Below are 24,775 nucleotides of genomic sequence, written 5' to 3'. Positions count from 1 at the left end.
CTTTGAGGGTTCCTGGTGAGGGTAAATCCAGAAAAGAGCTTTGAACACATGTATTATACAGTGTTGTTTTCATATTTTGTGACAAAAATATCGCCTAGACTATTGTTAAATGTCTACTCTGTTTGACTGGCTTCAAATCGTTCCTAGTCTAGTGAAAGTGTAAATAACCATACTTTAGAACCTTACAATAACACTTATTTTTACAATTGTGTACTCCACTTCACACCTCTTTCATGTTGTTTTTCAAATCAATCCTGCCTACTTGTGCCATAAAGATTATTATGGACTCCGAATGAGAGAAGAAACAATACCAAGCTAAACAGTAGTAGATCAGAAATACTTTATAACAATGATGACAAAGCAAAATAACAGAAAAGTCAGCAGATCAAACAAACATACAATAAAGTATAGAATTACATTTTTAAAACCATTTTACATTTTGAAATAGAAATTAGCACCTTCAGTTTAATTAGAATATAAATCAGAGGCATACAAACACTTGTTTATCTTATCTACAAAATATAAAAAAAATGTTTTGATAACCATTCTTAAACTGGACAAAAGTATGGGTAACTATAATGAAGTCCATTGAACAAAAATCATATCATACAATGATATTGATATGTTTTGATTTCACAAAGGAAATTGGTGTAAGCAAATGAAATAGCACAACTTCACATTATCGGAATGCTGATCACAAATACTAATATCATACTACATGAAACATTTATTTATTGAAATACAGCACTTTGTTAAATGTACATATTTATTCAATATTTCATACCCAGGCGTATTTAATCTGATCAATTCAACGACTACAAATGTATATGCAATAAATTCACATAGCTAAAAGCATAAGACATTAATGAAGCAATTTATCATAAATGAGAGATTAAAGGACTTATACAAAGAGGATCAGTGATTCATCTGTTTTCTGGAAAAATAATAAAATGTATGAAAGTTTAGTAATTTGTGACATTTCAAAATAAATTAAAACAATAAGAAATTATGATGATGAAAACATTGTCACTTGTGTTAATGGCTTTTGGCATGTATCAATGATTATACAATTGAATTAACGTACTATTTTAAACATTGTAAAGTTGATTCTTTTCACAGTTCGTGTTCGAATCAGTTGGTTAGTTGAAAAAAACCCAAGTATAGCTATATTTATTTATTTTTTATTTCATTTGGAAATAGATTAAGAAAGGATTCACAATAAAGCTAACGGGTTATTAGTTCCCTAGGATATCATCCAACCAGTAGAAAATAGTTCGGCATTGGCAATAATTCTCTACGAACATACTTTATATTTGCAGATGAGAACTGTGTCCTTTTTTAGGCCTCGTTCAAAGCTTGCCATATAGGGTTTAGGAAATTCATTTAGATTAGTAAAGGTAAAATAGTTCCCCCAATATACTAAATCGTTCAAACTAACCCTTTGTGGGTTTGGCCATTCATTATTTATAGGTTGGCTGCCCAAAAGGTCTGAGACTTCCCAGGGTAAGTAAATAGACACACACATCGATGACAATGGTGGAAGATCTACTTTTATTTGAAATTAAGAATTAAGAACATACTTGGAATATTGATATACGCGGCTAGTTATCAACTTCAACTTGGAGTTATGTTTCTTTTTGTGTTTTTTAAGTGTTGTTTTTCTGACTTATACATTTATTTGATATTCAAATTTGAAATTATCACTTTGAAAACAGAATTTTACATAAAGTAATAACATTGGGTCGTATCATCAGTATGCACACGATTTGTATCATCGAAAATCCCAAGAATGAAGTCATTTCCATTTTGAATTATTGCAAAACAAAATAGATAAATATAAGTGCTACAGAAATGGACACACTGTGGCCTAGAGTAGCATTGTGTTATTCCTTGTCTAGCCTACCACTAAAATCGATATCTATATAAAAATCAGTCGGCTAAAGATAAGATGGCTATTTAAAGATTCTTTAAATCCTAGCTCTTACTGTGATCGACGGAATTGTGTGTTTGGTAATTGATAAAATAACACATCATTGTTTGATCCCTGATGCAAAAGCATAATCAATTTTCAATTTGAAAGAAATTCATGTAAAATAATCATAATGTAAATGCATATCTTAAAATCTTTGTTTATAGATACCTGACACGGTTCAGGGAAATCGTTCAGGGCACTTAATGGACAGTCGAAGGAAGTAAAGATAACAAAATGGCATATGTAAAAGTAAAATATGATATTAAGCCTTAGTGAATGTGAAAGGCAGAGTTAACCTTAGATGGATATTGGCTATTATTTTTATGTCCTTTTTGGTCATATAGCTCTTCAACTGTTTCGGTTCTTATACATCTTTGGCTTTCACATATTCGGCTTTGAGTGTTCCTGATGAAGTTAAATCCAGAAAAAAAGCTTAAGACGCAGGCAATTTATAAAGTCTTGTTTTCATTTTTTTTGCGACAAAAATATCGCATAGATTATGACAAAGCGTTTAGTAATCGGTTTGTTGGGTTTTAAATCATCCAGTGAAAGTGTAAACAACCATACAAGAGCACCTTACACTTACACTAAGGTTTACAATTTGGAACTCTACCCTGAATTGCTATTATGTTGTTTTTTAATTCATCCCTGGCTACTAACGCCATAAAAATTATTATGGAACCCAAATTAGAAAAGGAACAAAACCAAACTAAACATTGGTAGCTCACAAATACGTTATAACAATGATGACAAGGTACAGTTACAAGAGAAGTCAGCAGATCATTCATAAAAACATACCATAAAGTATACATTTGCATTTTTTGAAATCATTTTTCATTTTGAAATAGAAATTAGCATCTTCAGTTTAATTAGAATATAAATCAGAGTCATACACTCAACGAAATAGATAAATGTTTTTATATCCAGTCTTAAGCTGTACAAAAGTATGGGTTAATATAATGATAAGTCCGCTGAAGAGCAGTTACAAAAACATATCATACAATTATGTTTTGATTTCACAATAGTAATTGGTAAACATATACAATAGCACAATATCACATCACCGGAATACTGATTACAAATATTAATATCATACTAAATGAAACGTTTGTTTATAGAAACACAATACTTTTTTCCATGTATATATGTTTTCAATATTTCATACCCATTATTCTGATCGATTCAATGACTTCATACAATAAATTTATATAGCTAAAAGCATAAGACATTAATAAAGCAATTTAGCATAAATGAGAGATTAAATGTCTTATACAGAGGAGACCAGTGATTCAAATTTTATTTCTGGGAAAAATTGAAATATATGAAAGTTCAAAAGTTCAATACTTGTGACCTTTCAAAATGAATTACAACAGTGAGCATATTATCATGATAAACAATTATCTCTTTTGTTAATGGATTATGAAATGAATCAATGATAATAAGATTGTATTAACGCAATATTTTTAATATTATAAAGTTAATGACCCCTAAAAACAAATATATAATCTCTTAAGAATTTTTAAAGTTGGTGTTAAATAAGCTATACTATTTTTTTTCTTCAACTTGCCAACTGATTGGAACACGAACTTTAAAAATTATCATATTATAGCTATACTTATTCATTTTTCAATTTCATTTCGAAAGAGATTTAGAAAGGATTCACAACACAACTAACGGATTGTTAGCCAAGGTTGATCTATCATCCAGCCAGTAGCAAATAATTCGGCATTGGCAATAATTTACTACGAACATACTTTAATTTGCAGCTGAGAGCTGTGTCATTGTGTATGCCTCGTTTAAAGTTTGCCTTATATGGTTTGGATATTCATTTATGTTAGTAAAGGTAAAAACGTCCCCCAATATACTAAATCGTACAAAGTTAACCCTTTGTGGGTTTGGCTATTCGTTATGCATAGTTTGGCTACCCAAAAAGCCCTGAGACTTCCCGTGAAAAGTAAATACACATACGCATCGTTGGCCGTGGTGGAAGTTCTACGTTAATTGTAAATTAAGAACTAAATTAACAGAACATACTTGGAATATTGATATACGCGTCTAGTTATCAACTTCTACTTCGCGTTATGTTTCTATTTGTGTTTTTGTTTTCTTAAGTGTAGTTTTTCTGACTGCTAGTAGTACATTTATTTGATTTGCAAATTGAAAATCCTCACTTTGAAAATAGCATTTGACATATAAAGCCATAATATTAAAATTATTCTTATCGTCAGTATGCAACGATTTAGATTATTGAAAATCCCTGGAATGAAGTTATCATCATCTTGAATTATTGCAAAACCAAATAAATAAATACAAATGATACAAAAATGGACACACTGTGACCTACAGTAAAAATGTGTTATTTCTTGTTTAGACTTCCACTAAAATCGATATCTGTATAAAAATAAGTCGGCTAAAGATAAGAAGGCTAATTATAGGTTCTTCAAATGTTAGCTCTTACTGCGATCGACCATATGGAAATATTAATTATTTGATTTTCTATTCAACAATAATCTGGATTTGTAATGTAATTCATTTTTTTGAAAGAAGTCTGGTGAAATCTTTTTATTCATGTTTGCAAATGATATTGATGATTTTGTAGCATACATTGACTATGTTATAGAATGACATATAAATATTTATTTACATATAATATAACAATATCCAAGACCATGTTAAAATAATATCCTTGAAATAAAGAAAATTTTCATAAAACGTACATCTATTAACAAAACTGTTAAAGAAAATATCACAAATGTTCATTTGTCTGTATTTATGATATAGGAATATAGAACTTTTAAAGCAATGATTTACAGTCGTGTTCAATGACTTGTTACCGTAAATCTGGCATATCGTATATTGATATACAAATATGGGTTCGTATTACTGTTTGACGTTATATCCTTGAAATATAAAAATGTTCCTAAAACTTATACCGAACATCACTTTGATTGATGTGTATTAGACATTTGACATTTTACTTGGCTTTTCTATAACTAGGAAATCAATTCTTCTGTCATCATTATCCTTATAGAAACCAATAGATTGTTTCGGTGGTTCGCCTAACAGTACACCCGATTCATTTTCTAATGTTGTCATGACAGCATCGTTAACCTTGTCGATGAGACGAGCTGTAACACTGTGTGAATCGCCGACATTATCATTTCTATTTCGGTTTTCATCTATATCAATATCATGTATATCCCATGATTGAACATATTGGTCAATTTTTGTTTTGAAATTACTTTTAAAACTAAGATTGTTTGTATCTAGCTCTAACGGGTCTCTTCCACTGAATAAAACATTTTCGAACACCCATGGTAAAAGTCCACCAGCCAGCGTTGCCAACATCTGATTCGCACCAGATATATTATACTCATCACCAAAAGCTAACACAATAAGTACGACGAACATCAGAAATGCGCATATGCACATGAATCGCCATACTGCGTGTATGATATTCGGAATGAGAGGACCAGGTGCCCCGACGGTATCCATATAACAAGTTGAAAAGAAAAACTTTTCTGTTAAATACGGTTGGTCTTGTCGGTCTAGAAATAAAATTAATTTCCGAACGGACCATTTTGGTATTCCATCTTTTGATACAATCAATCTTACATTTGTGTCATTTTCATTGGTCTGTTCATCACCTTCGTCATTTGTGGTAATCTGGAATGCAGTATTTTTCTGTTCTTCAAAACATTCACTAGCAATTGCTTCGACCTGAGAGCGATTGCTTTCAACTATCAAACTGTTTATTGTTTGATTAAATTTGAGATATTTTTCACTTATACCTTTAAAGCAATTCCGCGCATAAAGACCAAGCATAAAAACAAGAGTAATGTACTTGAGCATGTCGGAAGAATTCATGATAATACCTATGACTGTGTATAAAATCATTTCAACGAAGAAGATAATTGTCTCCATGGTCAACAGAACAAGGGCAAATATAGTAATCAAACACATCGGTAAAACAAAAAGTTGCAAGAGTCTGTTTTTACATGACACCGTTTCTCTTGTTTTGTCTGGTACGTTTTGTAGATGAAAAAGGTTGAACATGAAACCACATCTCTTCTTACAGGAAATTAGGGCTTCTCTATTACACATTCCTGACCATTGAGTAAGATAAGCTAAGAAATGTGCCAGTAAACGTATAGTAACGTTAATGGTTGGTACACAGTAAAAGGCTAAAGAAATCAAAATGATTGGAAGAGCAAATATGAAATAAAGGGGGTATATAATTAACCCAACTATTCCACATATTTCGCATGGAATGAGCAGTTGAACAATTGAACCTTTAATTTTGGCAATCTTTGAAATTTGACGCATATCCCTCATTGACCGTCTCATCAAAGATTGTAATTTCTTTTTGATCCTAGGGCTGACCAATGCAAACACTATCGCATCAGTTATAATAACGGCGTAGCAAAGTATGAACATAGGATGAAGAGGCGTAAGAGTATACGTCAAACTCCATTTCAATGCTGGTAGTGTCAAATTCCGTACTTCCGCTGCTTTTTTCTGATCTGAAGCTTCCGAATCTTCATATTCATAGTAGAAATATACTCTGAGAGCCCAAGGAACCGATATGGCTAAAATCAACAACAGCCTCATGGTTTGTCGGAGACATCTGTGCCATGGGTATTTTATAATGTCTTCAGGTTGAATTGTGCTTGTCTGCATCTCGTCATCTGGAACTTTATCGGTTTCTTCATCGATGTTAAGTGTTTGTGCCTTTTTACCAAATAACCATTGAAACCCAAAAATGCTACTTCTACAACATTTTTGAAAAGATGGAGATTTTCGTATGTGACACTTCACAAATAAAGAATACACTACTTGTAAAATGCCAACTGGTACATAATTTGACGGAACAAGTCTATCGTATCTAACAACTATATCAAGTTTTCGGAGAGATATTGTCAAGACTTTGTTAATAGGAACTGTTTTCATTGTTTCATAAAATTTCTTTAATTTACAGACCCTATTCCACTCGTAAGAATCTTGCATGTTTTTAAGCTGGTTCATTTCCACGCTCGGAACATTTAAATAGGTTAATTTCGATTTGTCATCTTTTATTATTTTTTTTATTCGAAGTTCAATAGGTTTTGACAGAACATGTTCATAGACAGTTTCTGTGTATTTCTTTCTGTACAAGGATGCCGGTATGAGAAGCGGACAGAACATAAGCACAAGTACTTTGATTAAGAAGATACATGTAAATAATATTTCCATCCAATAATCGCTCGATATATTCTTGCATTCCAGGTGTTCATTAACTTTACTATGTCCATGCCAGCAGCATACGTATTTGAAAGCAACAATAGATTGTTCGTTTTTAACCTCAACATTGCAGATCTTCTCATTTTCGACTGCATGATCGTCTCCAAGATTCATTTTAAAGTCCATAACCAGTAGTCGTCGCAAGTTGTCCTCAATGGTGGATAAATTATGCCTGGTAAGACACTGAGTTGGCGTTTGTTTTAGCCTAACATCAATATGTTCTGTGTTAAAAGAAAGTGTTGTGAGAGATAAGTGTTCAAACTGAGGACGGAGATAAAGAAGGCTTCGTCCATGTCTTCCATAGGTTCGGATCCAGTCAAGTGGTTTGTAAATATCCCCTTGATGGCTTTTGGATTCCAGATTTTTGTGATCCTCAAATTCAAGATGAATGAATATTAGTTTCTTACCTTCACTTAACATTATGTTTAATTTGCTCCTTAATTCAGGATCCACCGGTTGTACTTTACAATTCGGAATTAGTAATCCAACAGCAAATATAGTGTCATAGGGATCACTTTCATTGTGTCCTGTATGTTTATGATTATCCTCTGCAAAACAGTATGTCCAGAAACATATAGACAGGAAAACAAATAATATTGTCATTTTCATCAGATAGTTTGCAATATTATTTTATAAGAAATTTCAATAAACCTAGTCAAATAGCACAATTTATCACTATGCAGTCTTTGAAGTGTTTCAGCTCTAAATATGATCCAAATATTGATTGATGAAGTCATGTCTAAAAGGAGGATGAACTTAGATTATGGAAACTTGCGAACGTAGGCAGAAAAAAGTATTGGAAAAAACAAAACGTTTTCTCATTATCTGTAATGTGCTTTAATTGCATAAATTATGATATGTGATAATGATCAATACTTATAACATAATCATAGTTTAAAGTCGGTGATCCATATGAAAATCTAAAATATGATGATGATCTTGATTCAATTATAATCTAATAATCAGTTATTTTTGATGAAAATTTCAAAATAATACATATAAATATGTATCATAGTTTAGTAACGTTTATGGTTTATTCTCTTATATTCTTAATTATTATTCAACGTGCAAAGTCTTTTGATGTTACCGATATATACTGTTGCGGATAAATTTAAAATACTATGCTATGCGAAATGATTACAAAGATAGAAATGGAAAATTGAAAAGATCTAAAGTACTCAACCCAACCATACTAAACTTTAAATAGTATACGTGTGTGTGTAATTCGCAGACACCCACTTCCCAATAAAACAAATTGGTAAATAGCAACACGCAAGAACAGTATAAAATACGCAGTTTTCGACTATTTTACCTGACTGTTTTTGGACGAATTATATGTGTTATCGTAACACCAGACATGTTAATGCTTCTAACAAAGTATTGCTGCTGAAACTCAGTCGATCGGTCCGACTAAAACATCTATACTACACAAAAACTTATTATTGTGTTTTTGTATGGTGGTGTATATATTTTGGGCAAATATTTAATTCATTATTTACGTATTTTATCGGTTTTCATTATGAAATCGTCTTTGTCAAAATGATCTTTGTCAGACGTTCTATATGTATAGCCCTTGATTATATAGATTCTCTAGTAATTTAGCTAGTTACGGTGTAACTTTGTACGGTTTATACAAAATATGGATTTGCGAATATGATTGGCATCTTAATATAAACATAATGAGTTGTGGTATGATTGCCGATGGGACAACTACCTATAAAAACCAAAGGACAAAAATGTGAACAATGACAGGTCACTGTACGGCTTTCAACTATGAACAAACTCATACCGTATAAGTAATTATAAGATAGGCCACGGGAGGACAAAATGTTTAACAAATCAAAACAGCAAACCAACGGCTTTCATGTATGCTACAACAATGAATGAAACACAAATATGACAGACTTAAACTAAAGAACAACTAAGCCTTTTTCTGGACACTGTTTATTTTCAATTTGTTAAAAAATTATTTGAGTGGACTTTGCGGATATGATATGTATATTGAACACAATAAAATCAAGGATACAAGTTATTAAGTATCACGGTATAAAATATACTGGCAGTTATAGAAAGGCAACTCAATGTTCTTTACACTTTACTACTGGTAGCAGTTCTTTAGGGAGAATTTTTTTTATAGAAACGTCGTGTAAATTGCGAAAAGAGACGATTGTTTGAAAAGCTTATATCAAGTATGTACAGAACTTGTAAATGCATAGAAGAAAGATTTAGGGATAGTTCCCAAACTTGTTTTCTTTAAATATCATATTACCATAAGAAGCTGGGTTTTGATAACAATGTTTAGGCTTTTAAATATTCGGCTTTGAGCGTTCCTGATAAAGGTAAATCCAGAAAAGCGCTTCGGACGCATGAAACTTATAACGTGTTGTTTTCATTTTTTTAATAATATTTTGTAAAGACTTTGACAAATTTATGATATCTGTATCCTAATTGTAAAGATCTTTAAGTAAGGAAACTATAACAAAAAAAAAGTCATGTATTTAAAGCTGAGACTCAACTGCAACACTCCATATTTTTCGCATTGTTGAAGGCCGTACGGTGACCTATAATTGATCATATGTCTTCGTTATATTAACTGTGGTGGATAGTTGTGTCATTAGCAATCATACAACATCTCTTTGTGTTTATATGAGAAAGACATCAAATGTAAAATAGGACAATTGTTAACTGCAAAATTGTTTGTAAAACTACGGTCAATACACAATTTATCGCGTTCTCATTGAAATAAAGTTGCAACGTACGTGACATTATTTGTTATTGTTTTGTTTGAACTTGTGACTTCATCCTCTTTTTTATAGATATTTTAAAGTTAAGTGCTTTTGTCCAATTTTCATCGGTTTTTTTTTTAAATTTACCTTTTGTTAGTTCACTAATCGGGATTAAAAGTGAAAGGATTTTATATTTCCAGAAACAAGTTTAACCCAGTGACATATTGATATGCTAGCTGCCCTAAGTCACGAACCTCCTCAGTAGTTGTCTTATGTTAAATCTTTAGTTTTTTGGTTATAAGAAGAATTTTGTGTTAGCGGACGATCTTTGATATCTTATACTTACAACTTTTGTAGCTATGTTTCACTACGTGACATATTCATTTGCCTAACCCAGGTCAGGTACTTCTTCAGTGGTTTTCAACGTTAAATCTTATTGTTTAGGGTTATTTGAAGAATTTGGTATTGATTGAGGACCTTTGATAGTTTCTTTTCACAGCCTTTGTAGACAATGGACGATTTAGAGATTTATCCATTGTATAGACACATAGCTGTTGATAAAAAAAAACGTATGTGAAACTCTAGATGAATTTTGGTTATTTGAATATATTCATTCTGATATTCAAATATATCTCTTGAAAAATACGTGAAAATATGCGTTTTACAATGCATGCCTTCTTTTTGATTTGTAAATAACCACTATTGCACAAGGTCATGTTTTTCTCTGACTGTTAATGACGTCTTGTTGGATGTCTTCTGCTTGATATTTTAGTCTTAGATGCATGATATTTTTTTATTAGTTGTTATTGTTATATTAATACACCACTAACCCAGGTTAGGGTGAGGGTTGGCGCCTTCAAACTAGTTTAATCCCGCCACATTCTGTATCTGCCTGTTCCAAGTCAGGAGCCTGTAATTCAGTGGTTGTCGTTTGTTGCTGTGTATCATATTTGTTTTTCGTTCATTACTTTTTACATAAATTAGGCCGTTAGTTTTCTCGTTTGTATTGTTTTACATTTGTCATTTCGGGGCCTTTTATAGCTGACTATGCAGTATGGGTTTTGCTCATTGTTGAAGACAGTATGGTGACCTATATTTGTTAATTTCTGTGTCATTTGGTCACTTGTGGATAGTTTTCTCATTGGCAATCATACCACATCTTCTTATTTTTATACTTATACAAGATTTAATTTATCTTGAGGTTTTATATTCTGCAAATGATTATTTTGCTAGATAGACCTTAAGGTTTACTGACAAATTACATATATCAAAAGAGAGTCGAAAGATACCAAAGGGATGTTCAAACAAAACTACGAGCTGGACACAACATATCGTTGCCAATACATTGATCTAACTCGTATTGATGGTTAAGTGAGGCAACAGTTTTGGCTTCGAAATCAGAATTTCTTACTAATATAAATTGGTCAGTTATTTGGCTTCAGATAACCCAAATACATCCTTGTACGATAACATTATTTATACTCAGATATAGAGAACAGCGCTACACAAGAAAATAATCTACTTATAAAATAAGATAACATGCATGCATTGAAATAAACAGATTTTCATTTTTCTACAAAATATTACTAATAGTATAAACACGATGTAACATTCTATTGATTTCTTTGATATTCTACGGTTTTCAACGGTATCTTGATAATCGATTATACGGAAATCATAACATTAATTGTCAGATTAATAATTTGCAGCAGACACAAAAACTAAGTAAACAAATTATTGGTTGATTGATTGATGGTTGATTAACGTCCAGTGGCAAATATTTCATGCATGTTCAGGACGATATAATTATTGGTATATTATTACAAAAACTAGTTTCTCGAATATTCAGTTAATTGTTAATTTGATCAATTTCCTGTTTTGTTCTGCTGTTTCACTATTTACATGCAATAAATAACAAGAACAAATCAATGTGATTGTATATTTAACTTATAAAATATTGACGAGGAATATTTTTTATAAATACCATTCTAAAAAAGCAATGGCTTTTAGTTTTGTCTTTTTTATTGGTACCATATTTGGTTTTTTTTTGGTGGGGAGGGGGAAGGTGGGGGTTCTTTTTGCAATCGACCTTTCTACTATACAAATTCAGGTGAACAGATAACACGAAGCATTAAATGTATAGTCGTGTAAAGTTTCCTGGTATCCCGTTTCTGTTGCAAGCGAGCGGTTATGTTTAAATTACTTTTTACGTCACATTTCGATTTGCGATCCTCATCGAGGTCCTTGTTAAAGTGATGTCGATGTCATTCAAAAATAAATAATTCAACGATTTGGAACTAAAAACCTATATGTATGAGATTAATGTTGAATTACAGGATAAACACAATATTCGCAGTATTGAAAAAAATGAAATTTATTTGTATTCGCTACGAAACAGGAAAAAGTTTGGAGAGCACTGTTTCTTAAGATCGTCATATAAATTTTATGTGTTCCTACACTGTACGAATATTGCATAAATGCATGTACACCATGCACATGTATGTGTGTTTTGCAAACATCCTGTATCACAAACCCTGTTTGAAATACCTCTACAATTATTTTGTTTCAATATGTATGGTAGAATGACCACCACTTATGATCTAGTTGACATCCAATGGACTCTGATGGATACTAGTAGTTGTCTCATTATCAATCACAACACATCTCCTTATTTTCATAATACATGATACATTTTTTGGGCGTTCTATATCAACCCTTGATTATTATTATTAGTTCGTTGGCATACGGATATTGATCTCTCGTTTTAATTCAGCATATAGTGAACTTTTTTAAAGTAAGAAGATAGATACCAAACCGTAATTTGAAAGATAAAAAAAATCTGGTCAAATAAAAAATAAAAAATTCAGGGCCTATCTCTAAAACTTATATATACAAGTCTTAATTGAAAACAACGTTCAAACTATGATTGTGTTGGATAAAAACCGCAATTTTTATACGTGTGCATTCAAAACTAATTTCTTGGTAGAGGGGTCTAAATACAGCACAAACAGCATTTTCCAAAAGACCAAATGAGTGAAAAAGTATATTTTAACAAAACGCATTTGACTAGCAGGTCGAACAACTGATGTTCTTAAACCCTGCTGACTGCCATTGGCGATTGCCAAATAAACGGATCACAAGATGTAACAAAATATATCTTATTATTGATTTATTACCAAACAGAAAACAATAAACTTTCGGAAAAGATGGTATACCGCAAACATGAGGTGCAAATATTTGTACACCATATCCGAATTTCGACAATTAATGTCTCTTCTGTGATGTTAGGAATCGAAACGGTATTTGGAAGGCCATATAATTTACCTCAATTTAGGATAGACTCTTGAATTTGGAAAGAGTCAAAATAGGATGAACGGATCATATAAACCCGAAGGCAAATATAATACAAGCCCAAACGAAAATATATAAATAAGTCTAAATTGAAAACAACGTTCAAACCTAAGATTGCGATGGATAAAAACCGCAATTTTTATACGTGTGCATGCAAAGCAAATTTCTTGGTAGAAGGGTCTAAATACAGCACAAACAACATTTTCCAAAAGACCAAATGAGTGAAAAAAGTATATTTTAACAAAACGCATTTGACGTATATATATATCGATAGTATATTATATCAGTATTACAATATGCGATTTGTGTTTACTTCAGATGTTTTTTATTTTAATTTTTGGGATTTGACCTTATAAGCTAAAATATTGAAATCTCAAACACCTTTTTCAAATTTTGAATTTTAACACGGGTCACTTGTATTAAACTTTTGAGTTATTCAAAAAACTTGATATGAAAAGTACTCATCTATTTTATATTTTTCTACGATTTGCAACATCAAATATGTGTTGATACAGTATTTAAGCTAAGCCAAGTTACTACAACCAAACGATATATATTCTGGCCTTGGGAATTGGCAGGTAATGTAATTCGTAGTTCGGATATTGTCATTTGGTTATGAGAAATACCAATGGCAGCAATAACTTATGTCAACACGACGGGTGCCACACGTAGAGCCGGATCTGCTTACTGTTCCAGAGCACCTGAGATCATCCCCAGTTTTTGTTTGGGTTCGTGTTTCTCAGTCTTTAGTTTTCTATGTTGGGTATTGTGTATTGTTGTTTGTCTGTTTGTCTGTTTGTCTGTTGGTCTTTTTCTTTTTTAGCCATGGCGTTGTCAGTTTAATTTTGACTTGTGAGTTTGAATGTCCCTTAAAAGTTTGGTATCTTTCGCCTATCTTTTACATATTTAAAATTCTCCAATATTTGTCGTCACACGCAGACACTAGACATTTAAGCTATTCTGCATCCTGATATCAGATGAAGAAGATGCTTGTTATATACACGTATATTCATAGTAATTGTGTTTTATCGTAAAGAGTGAAGAAGTTATTGAACAATATCACATAATACAATAAACCTCTTTTTTACGACATTGCTGCTTGAAATTTTCTCCAAAGAATAGCAACATTAGGCTGTGTATAGGACGGAATGGTTTCTTACATGCAGTAGATCAAGAACTTGTCTGCGACTGCATTTATTGTACAATTTTGTTATTCTACTGATCGAAATAAAAAGACAGAGAGTTGATATTTAAAAAAAAAGTTTAAATACACCATTAAACCATTTGCCTGTTCCAAGTCAGGAACATTGTCAGCGGTCGTCTTAAAGTATATCTTAATGTTTGTACTTCCAGGAAGTTGGGTTGATGGCATATCTATTTTAGTTTTTAGTTTCTGTTGCACTCCATTTCCAGAGTTGTTGTAATTCAGAACCGGTTGACTAATGTTTAGCTATTTGTCTATTGTTGAAAACCTCTTGGCGTCTTTCGGCATTTTTCGTCTTTTGGTTACCGTTGTCTGTAGCATAAAACCCATTCTTTTATTCGTTTATAATTATGACATTAATCGTCTAGATAGATAGATGGCAATGTAACTTGCAATACACAAAACTTTTCCCTACCTTTCTCTTTTTTGGCGACAACACTACAACATATTTTCTCAAATAGATAGAGACTGTAACGGCTGTACAGGGCTTTTACTTAATAGATATATAATTCAACCCAGCAGTGTCAGAACAGTTACTATACTAAACATTTGCATTTTTGTTTTTATGATTTTTTTTATAATTCAAATAATATCACAATAAGATTTTATTTTGGTTCTAAACATTTTATTTTGCTAACGGAAAACCGTAACATCAATAACAGGAAGTCCATCCGCATTTTCGCCCATAGATTCGGCTACAAACGGTTCCTCGGCATGGTGCTTGGGATACCCTACAGCAGTTAATGTCCCCTTTAGAGCATCTTACTGCAACCTATAAGATTAAAAGGAATGTTTCATTAATTGTGAGTTTATCATTTAGTGCATATATAATATACATTTTAAGTAAGCATATAAAAATTTCAAACAAAACTTACAGCAAAATAATCGAGATTTTAACAAATTTAAACTGAAGAATTAAAAATAATTTGTATTACAATACATTTTTTGGAAATAGTAAGAGTAATCAGAAATCAAGCAATGTAAACGAATTATCAACAGCTTAAAAGTCATAGCTTACTGATCAACACAGGAAAAAGTGTCAATTTTCTACCAAATTCAATGAAATCTTGGCCATTTTCCGTTTTGTTTTTAAGGACCGGATACACCTAACGCGTACCTGTAAGGACCGGATACACCTAACGCGTACCTGTAAGGACCGGATACACCTAACGCGTACCTGTAAGGACCGGATACACCTAACGCGTATCTGTAAGGACCGGATACACCTAACGCGTACCTGGCCATAAAATAACATAAACGGTACCAATTTTTCTGCACCGCAGCGCATTTCGACAATAAATGTCTCTTCAGTGATGCTCGAGGCCAAAATATTTGAAAATCCAAAGCTTATTAGAAAGATGAAGAGCTATAAAACAAAAGGGACAAAAAAGTAAAGCCAAAGCCGGACAAGGAATCAGAACTTTGCATGAGGGAGATACATTCCTTAACTTAAATAATTTTCAAAATTTTGTAACAGCAAATTTTAATAACACAAACTCCGTGTTTTCATGCCAGTACCGAAGTACTGGCTACTGGGCTAGTGATACCCTCGGGGACTATCATATTCTATTATTATGATTGACAAATATGACTTCAGTGGAACCCTACGCTCTGTTTTTCCAATGTCGAAATCCAGAAGATTTTGTGATCATTCGCCAAAATTTCGATTCACAAAAGTCGTCCTTATTTCACATTCCCATAGTTTTCTTTATATCAAATTGAAACACTTTTTATTTCTATAGAATGGACTTAATATTGGTGACTAATTTGGTCCCTTACCACACCGTCTCCTTTAGAAGTATTCAAATTACAAGAATCACTGAAGGAAACATACAACATTGTTGTTATATGTCCAGTACACTTGCAAGTAGGATAAAAATTTTGTTGATGTTTTCCCACTGCGATATATAACAGAAATACTAGAATGAGTAATGACGGATGAGTTTTAAATTAACTAAATGATAAATAAAATATGCTTATAATTATCTTATGCAGTATTTCTTAAAATCTTAAAAAGTATTGCTCGTTTTAGAAATAACAAAGTGTACCAAAATGTTATTACTGAAAACGTATTGTTTTTTGTACAAACGCGTAATAAATGACGGCTTCCTTTAAGTAGAAAATTACTATATTATTAATTCTTTAAGTACACCCACATAGCTTAAGTTAAGGACTTACGTCACAGTTGTTTGTACATGTCTTAGCATAACCTCCAGTTCTTAGGGTTCTTCTTTCCAATTTTGTCAAGGTACTCCACCTTGCAATCCAGCTATTACATAAAGATAATGTATTTCGTCCATTTTCAACGTTTCCTATTAAAGAGTAAAATGAAAACCTAATTTGAAAATGATTGAATTACTATAGGTCAATGCTATTTCAAGTTTCATATAAATCTCTCCGTGTATAATTATAATTGTCATCAGTTGTTTGGGGCTGTTTTATTGATAAATACTTCAACATTTTCTCCTTTAGTTGCAATTGATCAATTTAAATGCTTTTTTGCCATTCTGCCGAAGTTGATAATTTGAAAATTTCCTGTGTGAAATGAGGATAGTGTGTCAATAAAATGGTTGCAAAAGTTTTTTTTTGGTGGAAAAAATAAAGTTTAGAAATTATTAATGTTTAATGACTGCCTCATATATATAGAAATGCATATTTTGGCCAATTGCAGAAAACTACGACATCGCATTTCAAAAACAACTAGGGGCCTCGGTGGCCGAGTGGTCTGAGTAATTCAACTACTGAATCACTCACTAGCCTGTCAACAATGAGGATGTGTATTCCAATCTCGCACGTGGCAAGTGCGTTCGACTCTAATCACTCACTAGCCTGTCAACAATGGGGTTGTGAGTTCCAATCCCGCGCGTGGCAAGTGCGTTCGACTCTAATCTTAATTGCCAAAGGTCGGTGGTTCCCTACTGGGCACTCCGGCTTCCACCGCCTATAAAAAAACCGCCGCTAAATAGCCAATAGGGCTGAAAGTGGCATTAAACACCAACAATCAATCAATCAATCAATCAATCAATCAATCTATCAATCTATCAATCAATCAATCAATCATTCAAAGCAACTAAAAAAATGAACATTTTTGCCAACTTGGCGTTTATAAATGGTTTCCTGAAAGAAAGGGATATTAATATCAAATAAAAAACCGTGTAAGATTGATGAGCTGGTGTACCTACAATGCTATGATAACATTACATAGAAATTAACTTCAGGTTAATTTTACAATGACATTTTTCAAATGGTCACAATATATATACTTAAAGAAGACTGAAATTGTCCGTTTTAAAGGGCGGGTGTATTTGTGAACATCAACACAACATACACCGATCTCCCAAACTCCTACAATGCCATCTACCAGTTAAGTATACAAACTAACTTTATCGGTCCAACTAGAAGTGACTTGTTCAGGATCAACAAATTTGAATATAATACAAACTTCTCGCAAAATGTCTGATTTCCCACTAATTCCATAGAACCAAACATTTTTTTTGTATAAGAGGGCGATCTTTGTTTTAATATCTATCTCTTGATTAACTGTCACCTGAAAATTCAGTTGCATTTCAAAATTCTTCATACAATGGTGATGTATGACTGTTAAATCTTGACTTACTGTGTCTATGCCAGTCTAAATTTATTATATAATTTATTTTATTTGTTTTAGTTATTGGTTTGGTCAGTATTTCAAAGGTAAAATTTTATCAGTTATCGAGTGATTTAGACATAAGACTAAATATTAACTGATTTAAGAATAAATATTAACTGATTTTGTAATTTCAATTTTAAAGAATTTCAATTTAAATGTTTTTGAACTCAAACATTATAGCTATGATCATGAAAGTTCACCTCACAACTCGGGTTGTCTTTCCAAACTTGGTCAGAGGTTACAGATGAGCTGAGTTTGTCATTTTTCCTAAATTCTTCTACAAGACTATTTTGGTACGGTTTTTCATAAAGCTTCTTATATAAAAGTAATAGCATTTCTAATGGTTGCAGGTGTATTTGTATTTATATAGCATTTCTAAAGGTTGCAGGTATATTTGTATTTATAAAGCGTAATCAATAACACATATCGAAGTCGATCTTTTGTTGACGATTTAGACTTAGTAAGCTTTATTTTGGTCGTATGGAGGTAACAATAAAAATATCCACCCCCTTAAAAGCAAACTAAAAAACAAAAGGAAAAAAACAAAACAACACAAAGCTAAGGAAAACATGTACAGAATCTAATGCAACGCAAAAGTTCATGTTGCAGTTTTACCATAATGATTTAAGCTTTCAGCTTGAGAGGACCTACAAATTATAATGTTAAATACCTGTTACAAGGAAGTCCTTTCCATCCAGGACTACACCACATTGAGCAGCAGTGCCAGTAATTAAAGTAGTTTCCTTTCCTTTATAAAGATTGCTCTAAAATATAAAAATAGATTAAACTTCACACGCATTTACTTTTTCATCAAATTTCTTTATATAATTATCAATATTTGTTTTGTCCAATTTTCTTAATCATGAATGCAGCCATGTCTTGATCTGTTTTCGGTTGATGCTCATTAGCAATAATTATAAAAGTGGGTCAAAATTGAGTCAAGGATTTTTCAGAATTTCTCTACGTGATTTTTTATGGTGTCAGCAGTGTTTTTTGTAATAATCTTTAAAGGGATCACCACTGTATCATTTCCTAAAGGTTTGTTTGCAATTAGCTCTTTGCAGATTTCTTTTCTCCAACTATGTTATTAGAATTAATGCTGGTCATGTTTGATGGTGATTGAGTTCTTCAACCATAGCTCTTTTACAAGATTTCTTTGTCCATTTTTAAAATTTTTATGACAGTCAACACCAATAATTCTAAGAGAGAGCATAACTGTATTATCCACAGCTCAGTAGCGATTAGCAATTAACCGAATATTTTGAATTTTGTCTTGATCTGTTTTGTTGATTCTACCAGCAGCTACCATGTTTTCTTCTCAGCGTGATGATTAAAAGAATGATCATACACCGATATGTAACAGAATTGTTGTTACGCATGTTACATGTACAACTTGGAGAAAAATTACTTCGAAATAACCACTTACTTTGAATGCTTCAGTAACTCTCACAAAGTATTTTATTCCGCGGTTGTAATTCAATCTCTTTTGACGCAGAACAGTTACACGAAGTACTGCAAAATAAAAACAACACAACATCCAGCATGAATAAAATCTACATACAAAAACATGACACATATTTTGAAATGGTGGCACTTAAAAAGGCTGGGGTCATATATTTTGGGTATAAGTAATTTGGTGTTGGTTATTTTACCAGTTGGGGTGATGTACTTTTGAGGATAAGTCATTTGGTAAGGAGTGTTTTACCAGTTGGGGTCATGTACTGTAGAGTATAGGTAATTTGGTATGGGGTGTTTAACCAGTTGGGGTCTTGTACTTTTGATGATACGTCATTTGGTAAGAAGTGTTTTACCAGTATGGGTAATGTACTGTAGAGTATAGGTAATTTGATATGGGGTGCTTTACCAGTTTGGGTCATGTACGTTTGATGATACGTCATTCGGTATGGGGTATTTTACCAGTTGGGGTCATGTACTTTTGATGATACGTCATTCGGTATTGGGTATTTTACCAGTTGGGGCCATGTGCTTTTGATGATACATAATTCGGTATGGGGTATTTAACCACTACAGTGATGAAGTACTAAAATGACTGGTTTATGGAAACCAAAGTGATTTACTGAATATTTGTTTCTCGTGTAAGATATATTGAATTATAGTAATTCAGTGAAGTTCACTTGTTTATAAAAAAAATTAACAAAAAGTTAAGGTTACATTTGGATTATTATATTAAAATTTGTGATAAAGCTGTTCTATCGTCTTCTGTTTGTTTTTGCTGAAAATTTTAATTGGAAAAACTATGAGTTTATTATGATATTATGTTCGGTGCTTTCAATAGGCTGTGTATGTACATTTAATAGAGTTAAATAACTTTTACTACTTTAAGAGCAAATTATGTTCTTACGCAAGTATAATACAGTAAAAATACAATTAACATGAAGGTAATTTGAACATATTTGTGATGTCGTTTCACCGTTCTTGGTTGTTCTGACGTAATATTCAGAAGTTAGAAATTCAAATTTTCAACATGCATAGAACTTACAATTAACATATTTAGAAGCATGACACAGTAAAATCGTTTTCCATATGTTAGAAAATTAAGTTAGACTAAGTCATACGGATTTTCGTTTTTTTTTGTGCATTTACAAGACCTAGAATTTTGTAATGTTCCCTTGTTATCTTCTCTATCTTATCCATAACACCAACGTTCACGTCAATACATCAAGTTGGCCAGCTGGTGACCGTGATCGTACCAAATGTGTATAGACATATATGAAATAGTTATTACTTTTGACCAAAACCAATCCATGCAGTGTTATTTTGAAATTATAATTCCGAAGTATAATGTATTATCTGGGACATAATATGTTAGTATAATAGTCCCAGGTATTATTTATTGATTAATTTTGAAAGGAGAAAATAAACACTTACTGCGTCGTTAAAGAAACGATGTACGGTGTAAGATAATGCTAAATGAAATACATAATGATTGCTGCTATTTTCATGACGTCCTATAGTTCAATTTTTAATATGTAGTGTAAATGTCGGTAAAGAGAGTGGAAAATACTTATAAAAAATGCTTTCAAAGTATCAGATTTGTTTAAATAATGTCTTACCAAAATCAGCATTACAAAAGTATTCTTGTTCGTGGTTGAGTACTTCTCCTTTACATCTGCAACCCTTTGCAGCGTCTACACTTCCGAAGACAAATACAGACAATGTTAAAGCCAAAACACACCACATCCTACAAAACACACTTATTATCAAAACAAAATACATAAATTCAAAAATTTGAATCGGTCCTCATAAATTAAGTTGAGCAATCCTAGCACTGTCTTCAATAAAAGTACACAAAAAATAATGCCATTTCAATAATTCAACAATTATTTTTAATTGTTCCATTAACAACATCCGATTGTGTTAAGATATAAAAAAGTTAACTTTTGTCTCGTGTAAACAGGATGTGGTACGAATTACGAATACGAATACTTTATTAAACCAATTATTGGACCATATAGGGCATGTTACATATATAATGATTACAAATAGACATAAGTAAAGAGACGATAATGGTAATGCTTATGCTAATATGGATTTAACTATAGCAGTTGTTGTCTTATGGTAAAACATTTATAACACCTCAAAGCCACATTAATGCAGGTTACTTCTTGTTAACATGGAGAAAGCCAAATAAATCTGTTTTCTGTATTTATATTATTTAAATTATTACAAATTTTTAAAGCAGAAAGTAACATGTAGGATTTGTTTGAATGCTGGACATTTCATCAGAAAATGAACTTCATCTTCAATTGAATCTAAAGAACAAAATTTACAAATTCTTAAATCTTTGTCAATCTTTCTTTAACGATCCTACTCAATAGCTACATGTAATTTATGAGCACTAATTTTCATTTGTGTGAGGTGTTTTGTAGTTTCAAAATTCTTCACAACATCTAAATAAGTCTTTGTTTTGAAAATATCCTTAGATTTGAAATATTCGTAATTTACCCCTTTTTACTGTAGCCTTCTGTAAAAGATTATCTTTCCAAAATTGCATATACCTTTTAATTAAAACATCTTTAATATCATTAACATTGATATAATTAATTTCTAAATTGAGCTATTTTGCAATCAAAATATTAGAAGAATACCATGTTGTAAACTGTTCTGGTGTATATAAATGCTATCTGTAAGAGTTTGACCTAACAAATGACACTCATTCATGTCCGAAAAATTTAATAACTGAACAAATAATATCAATATATATGTGGTATGATTGCCAATGAGACAAATCTCCACCAGAGACCTACTGACAAAAAAGAACATTAATAGAAGATGTAGACAGCTCTCATAAACAAAAAACCCTAACTGCATCCACACAGCACGAGCAACAAACCCTGCATTTAATATTATGTTAATTGTCAATGAGACACCTCTCCATGAGAGACCAATTGATATAAAGAAATAGAACATTAATATTATAGAAAATGTAGATGTAGCAGTCTCTGATCCATTTAACATTTAATGAACACAAGCATATCAAAGTCATACAAAACTTCAAATTAAAAAAAAATAAATATGTTTTATATACTTGAATGGCTATGTTTTACTATAACGTGTGCACAAACTTTCTTTTAAATGAAGATCCTTTGTCTTATCAAAATCTTCAGAAATGTGCTACTATTGAATTATTGTCTTCCCGTACTCCAATTCTCCGATAGCTTTTCCGTATGCAGTGACCTTAACCACGTCCTCTCCATAGAACTTCAGCAACCGCACAGCGCAAATTCGAGGGGAAACCGTGATTAAAAGATTAAAAGATTGTAATTAAAAGTGCTCTGGAAGGTACATAGAGTTATTTGATTCTTAAAGAACAATAAAATAAACATTCCACATTCCATGTTTATTATCTCACTTATTTTTCACGTGCTGAACGATTATTTGTTGATTGTTCATTAAGTCACGTTCGTTAAACTTCGGCAAAAAACATAAAAGTTAATAAGCAGGGAAATTTTTTTCCGAATGAAATATTTTTATCGATAATTCATGTATGTTATAGATTAGTAATAATTATAAAAAAAAAACGTGCATAGAGAACATAGTTTAGTATATATATATACATGCATTGGTTCAATACTTTCCTTAACATTATAACTCAAGAAACTCGTTTCATATGACTTTAAAAATTAAGATTTTGCAATATTAATTTTTATTGCAAATAGTACATTTTATTTTAGTGTAAACTTAGATAAATCTAGTGCTGAATCACACGGAGCAAGCTCCTTTTCCTAGACATAAAGGATTCAATCAAAACAAATGTTTAAATATTTGATGGTTAAACATGTCAAATTCAGATTGAACATTACCGGCTTACACAAAATAATTGAAGGCTGTTATGAGTGTGGTCGGATTTTGAAAAAAACATCCAATTCATTATTTATTCTACTAAACCTTTCGCCACATGTTCTTTCATTTGCTAGGTACATGCGTCGCAGAACATGAAAGCTGACATACAAAGCACGTGCTCTTACATTTTCAGCACGAAGTTTACAGACCAAGATCGGGAATAATTTGATTTTGACGATATAGTATCGAAAAAGTAATTTCATTTTTGATTTTTTTTAAATATGTTGCTAACCTTGTGTTATGTAAATATTACAGATTTATGCTATTACTATTTTAAATTAAGGAATATATGTCCCTCATGCAAAGATCTGATTCCTTTTCCGGCTTTGGCTATACTGTAGGTCCTTTTTAACTTATAAGCTTTTCATTTTTAAAAAAAACATTTACTAAATAAAATTATTAAATAAGTTTTTGATTTTTAAATTTTTTGGCCTCGAGTATCACTGAAAAGACGTTTATTGTCGAAATGCGCATCTGGTGCAGAAAAAAATGATACCATTAAAATAATAATTATTATAAAATTATTTTAAAACAGTTTATTGTGAAATTATGAAAACTAGACTTTTATGATCACATTAGCATTGCATACAGTTGAAGAACAGAATGAAATTATGTACACTTACCTGATATCTTTCTGGTTTTTAGAATACAATTTTGAAACTTGCACTTCTATATATAGCTAATTGCGCAGATTTAATTGATCAAAACAAACCACAAAGTTTATGAATAACAAAACAAACTAATTTATCATATCAAATTAATTTGTCCTTAATTTTTTTTTAATGTAGACGAACTTATTATTTTTTGGTTTTCCCGAAGTTGCGTCAGATGAAGTTAATAAAAAATAACAAAAATTACTAAAATTACATTATTTTGACATTTACAATTTATATATATTAATATATAAATATCAATTTAGTATTCTGAAAGCATTAAATTTAGATAAACGATAGTTTTTGCAATATTGAACAACAGTGATTTAAAAATTAAGTAAAAGTAAAATAAATTGATTTTATGTACATCCGTTTCTCTATGTGAACCAAATTTTCGCCAAGAAACTGAATCATGGTTTTCTATTATCAGCTTTGAAACTGAATCAGTTTTGGTCATACGTTCCGTGTGACGTGTCTCAATTTAGAATTTCAAATGTGGTCTTTATCTTTAAAAATTGAAAGTTAATTTTTTATAAAGGTCAAATATTTCAATTTAAAATAAAAAGTTTTAAGCTT

At 31.5% G+C, this 24,775-nt stretch overlaps 1 protein-coding gene and 1 long non-coding RNA gene across 2 annotated transcripts; both read right to left on the bottom strand.

Annotated features, from left to right (window-relative positions):
• Positions 1-3,436: 3,436 nt before the first annotated feature.
• Positions 3,437-7,878, bottom strand: LOC127701995 (uncharacterized). Its single transcript, XM_052205969.1, has one exon. The coding sequence runs from the start codon at positions 7,859-7,861 to the stop codon at positions 4,931-4,933; it is 2,931 nt and encodes a 976-aa protein (XP_052061929.1). The 5' UTR covers positions 7,862-7,878; the 3' UTR covers positions 3,437-4,930.
• Positions 7,879-15,120: 7,242 nt separating this feature from the next.
• Positions 15,121-24,271, bottom strand: LOC127702001 (uncharacterized). The gene is made up of 6 exons (XR_007982264.1): positions 24,170-24,271; positions 21,257-21,384; positions 19,609-19,694; positions 18,853-18,946; positions 16,712-16,845; positions 15,121-15,305 (listed from the first exon to the last, which is right to left on the bottom strand). It is a non-coding gene; the product is annotated as an uncharacterized LOC127702001 (long non-coding RNA).
• Between the last annotated feature and the right edge of the window lie 504 nt (positions 24,272-24,775).

Source organism: Mytilus californianus, unplaced genomic scaffold, assembly GCF_021869535.1.
Source record: "Mytilus californianus isolate M0D057914Y unplaced genomic scaffold, xbMytCali1.0.p SCAF_5, whole genome shotgun sequence".
Taxonomy (NCBI): domain Eukaryota; kingdom Metazoa; phylum Mollusca; class Bivalvia; order Mytilida; family Mytilidae; genus Mytilus; species Mytilus californianus.
The sequence above is the reverse complement of the archived record's forward strand: the minus strand, read 5'-3'. Positions and strand labels throughout refer to the sequence as shown.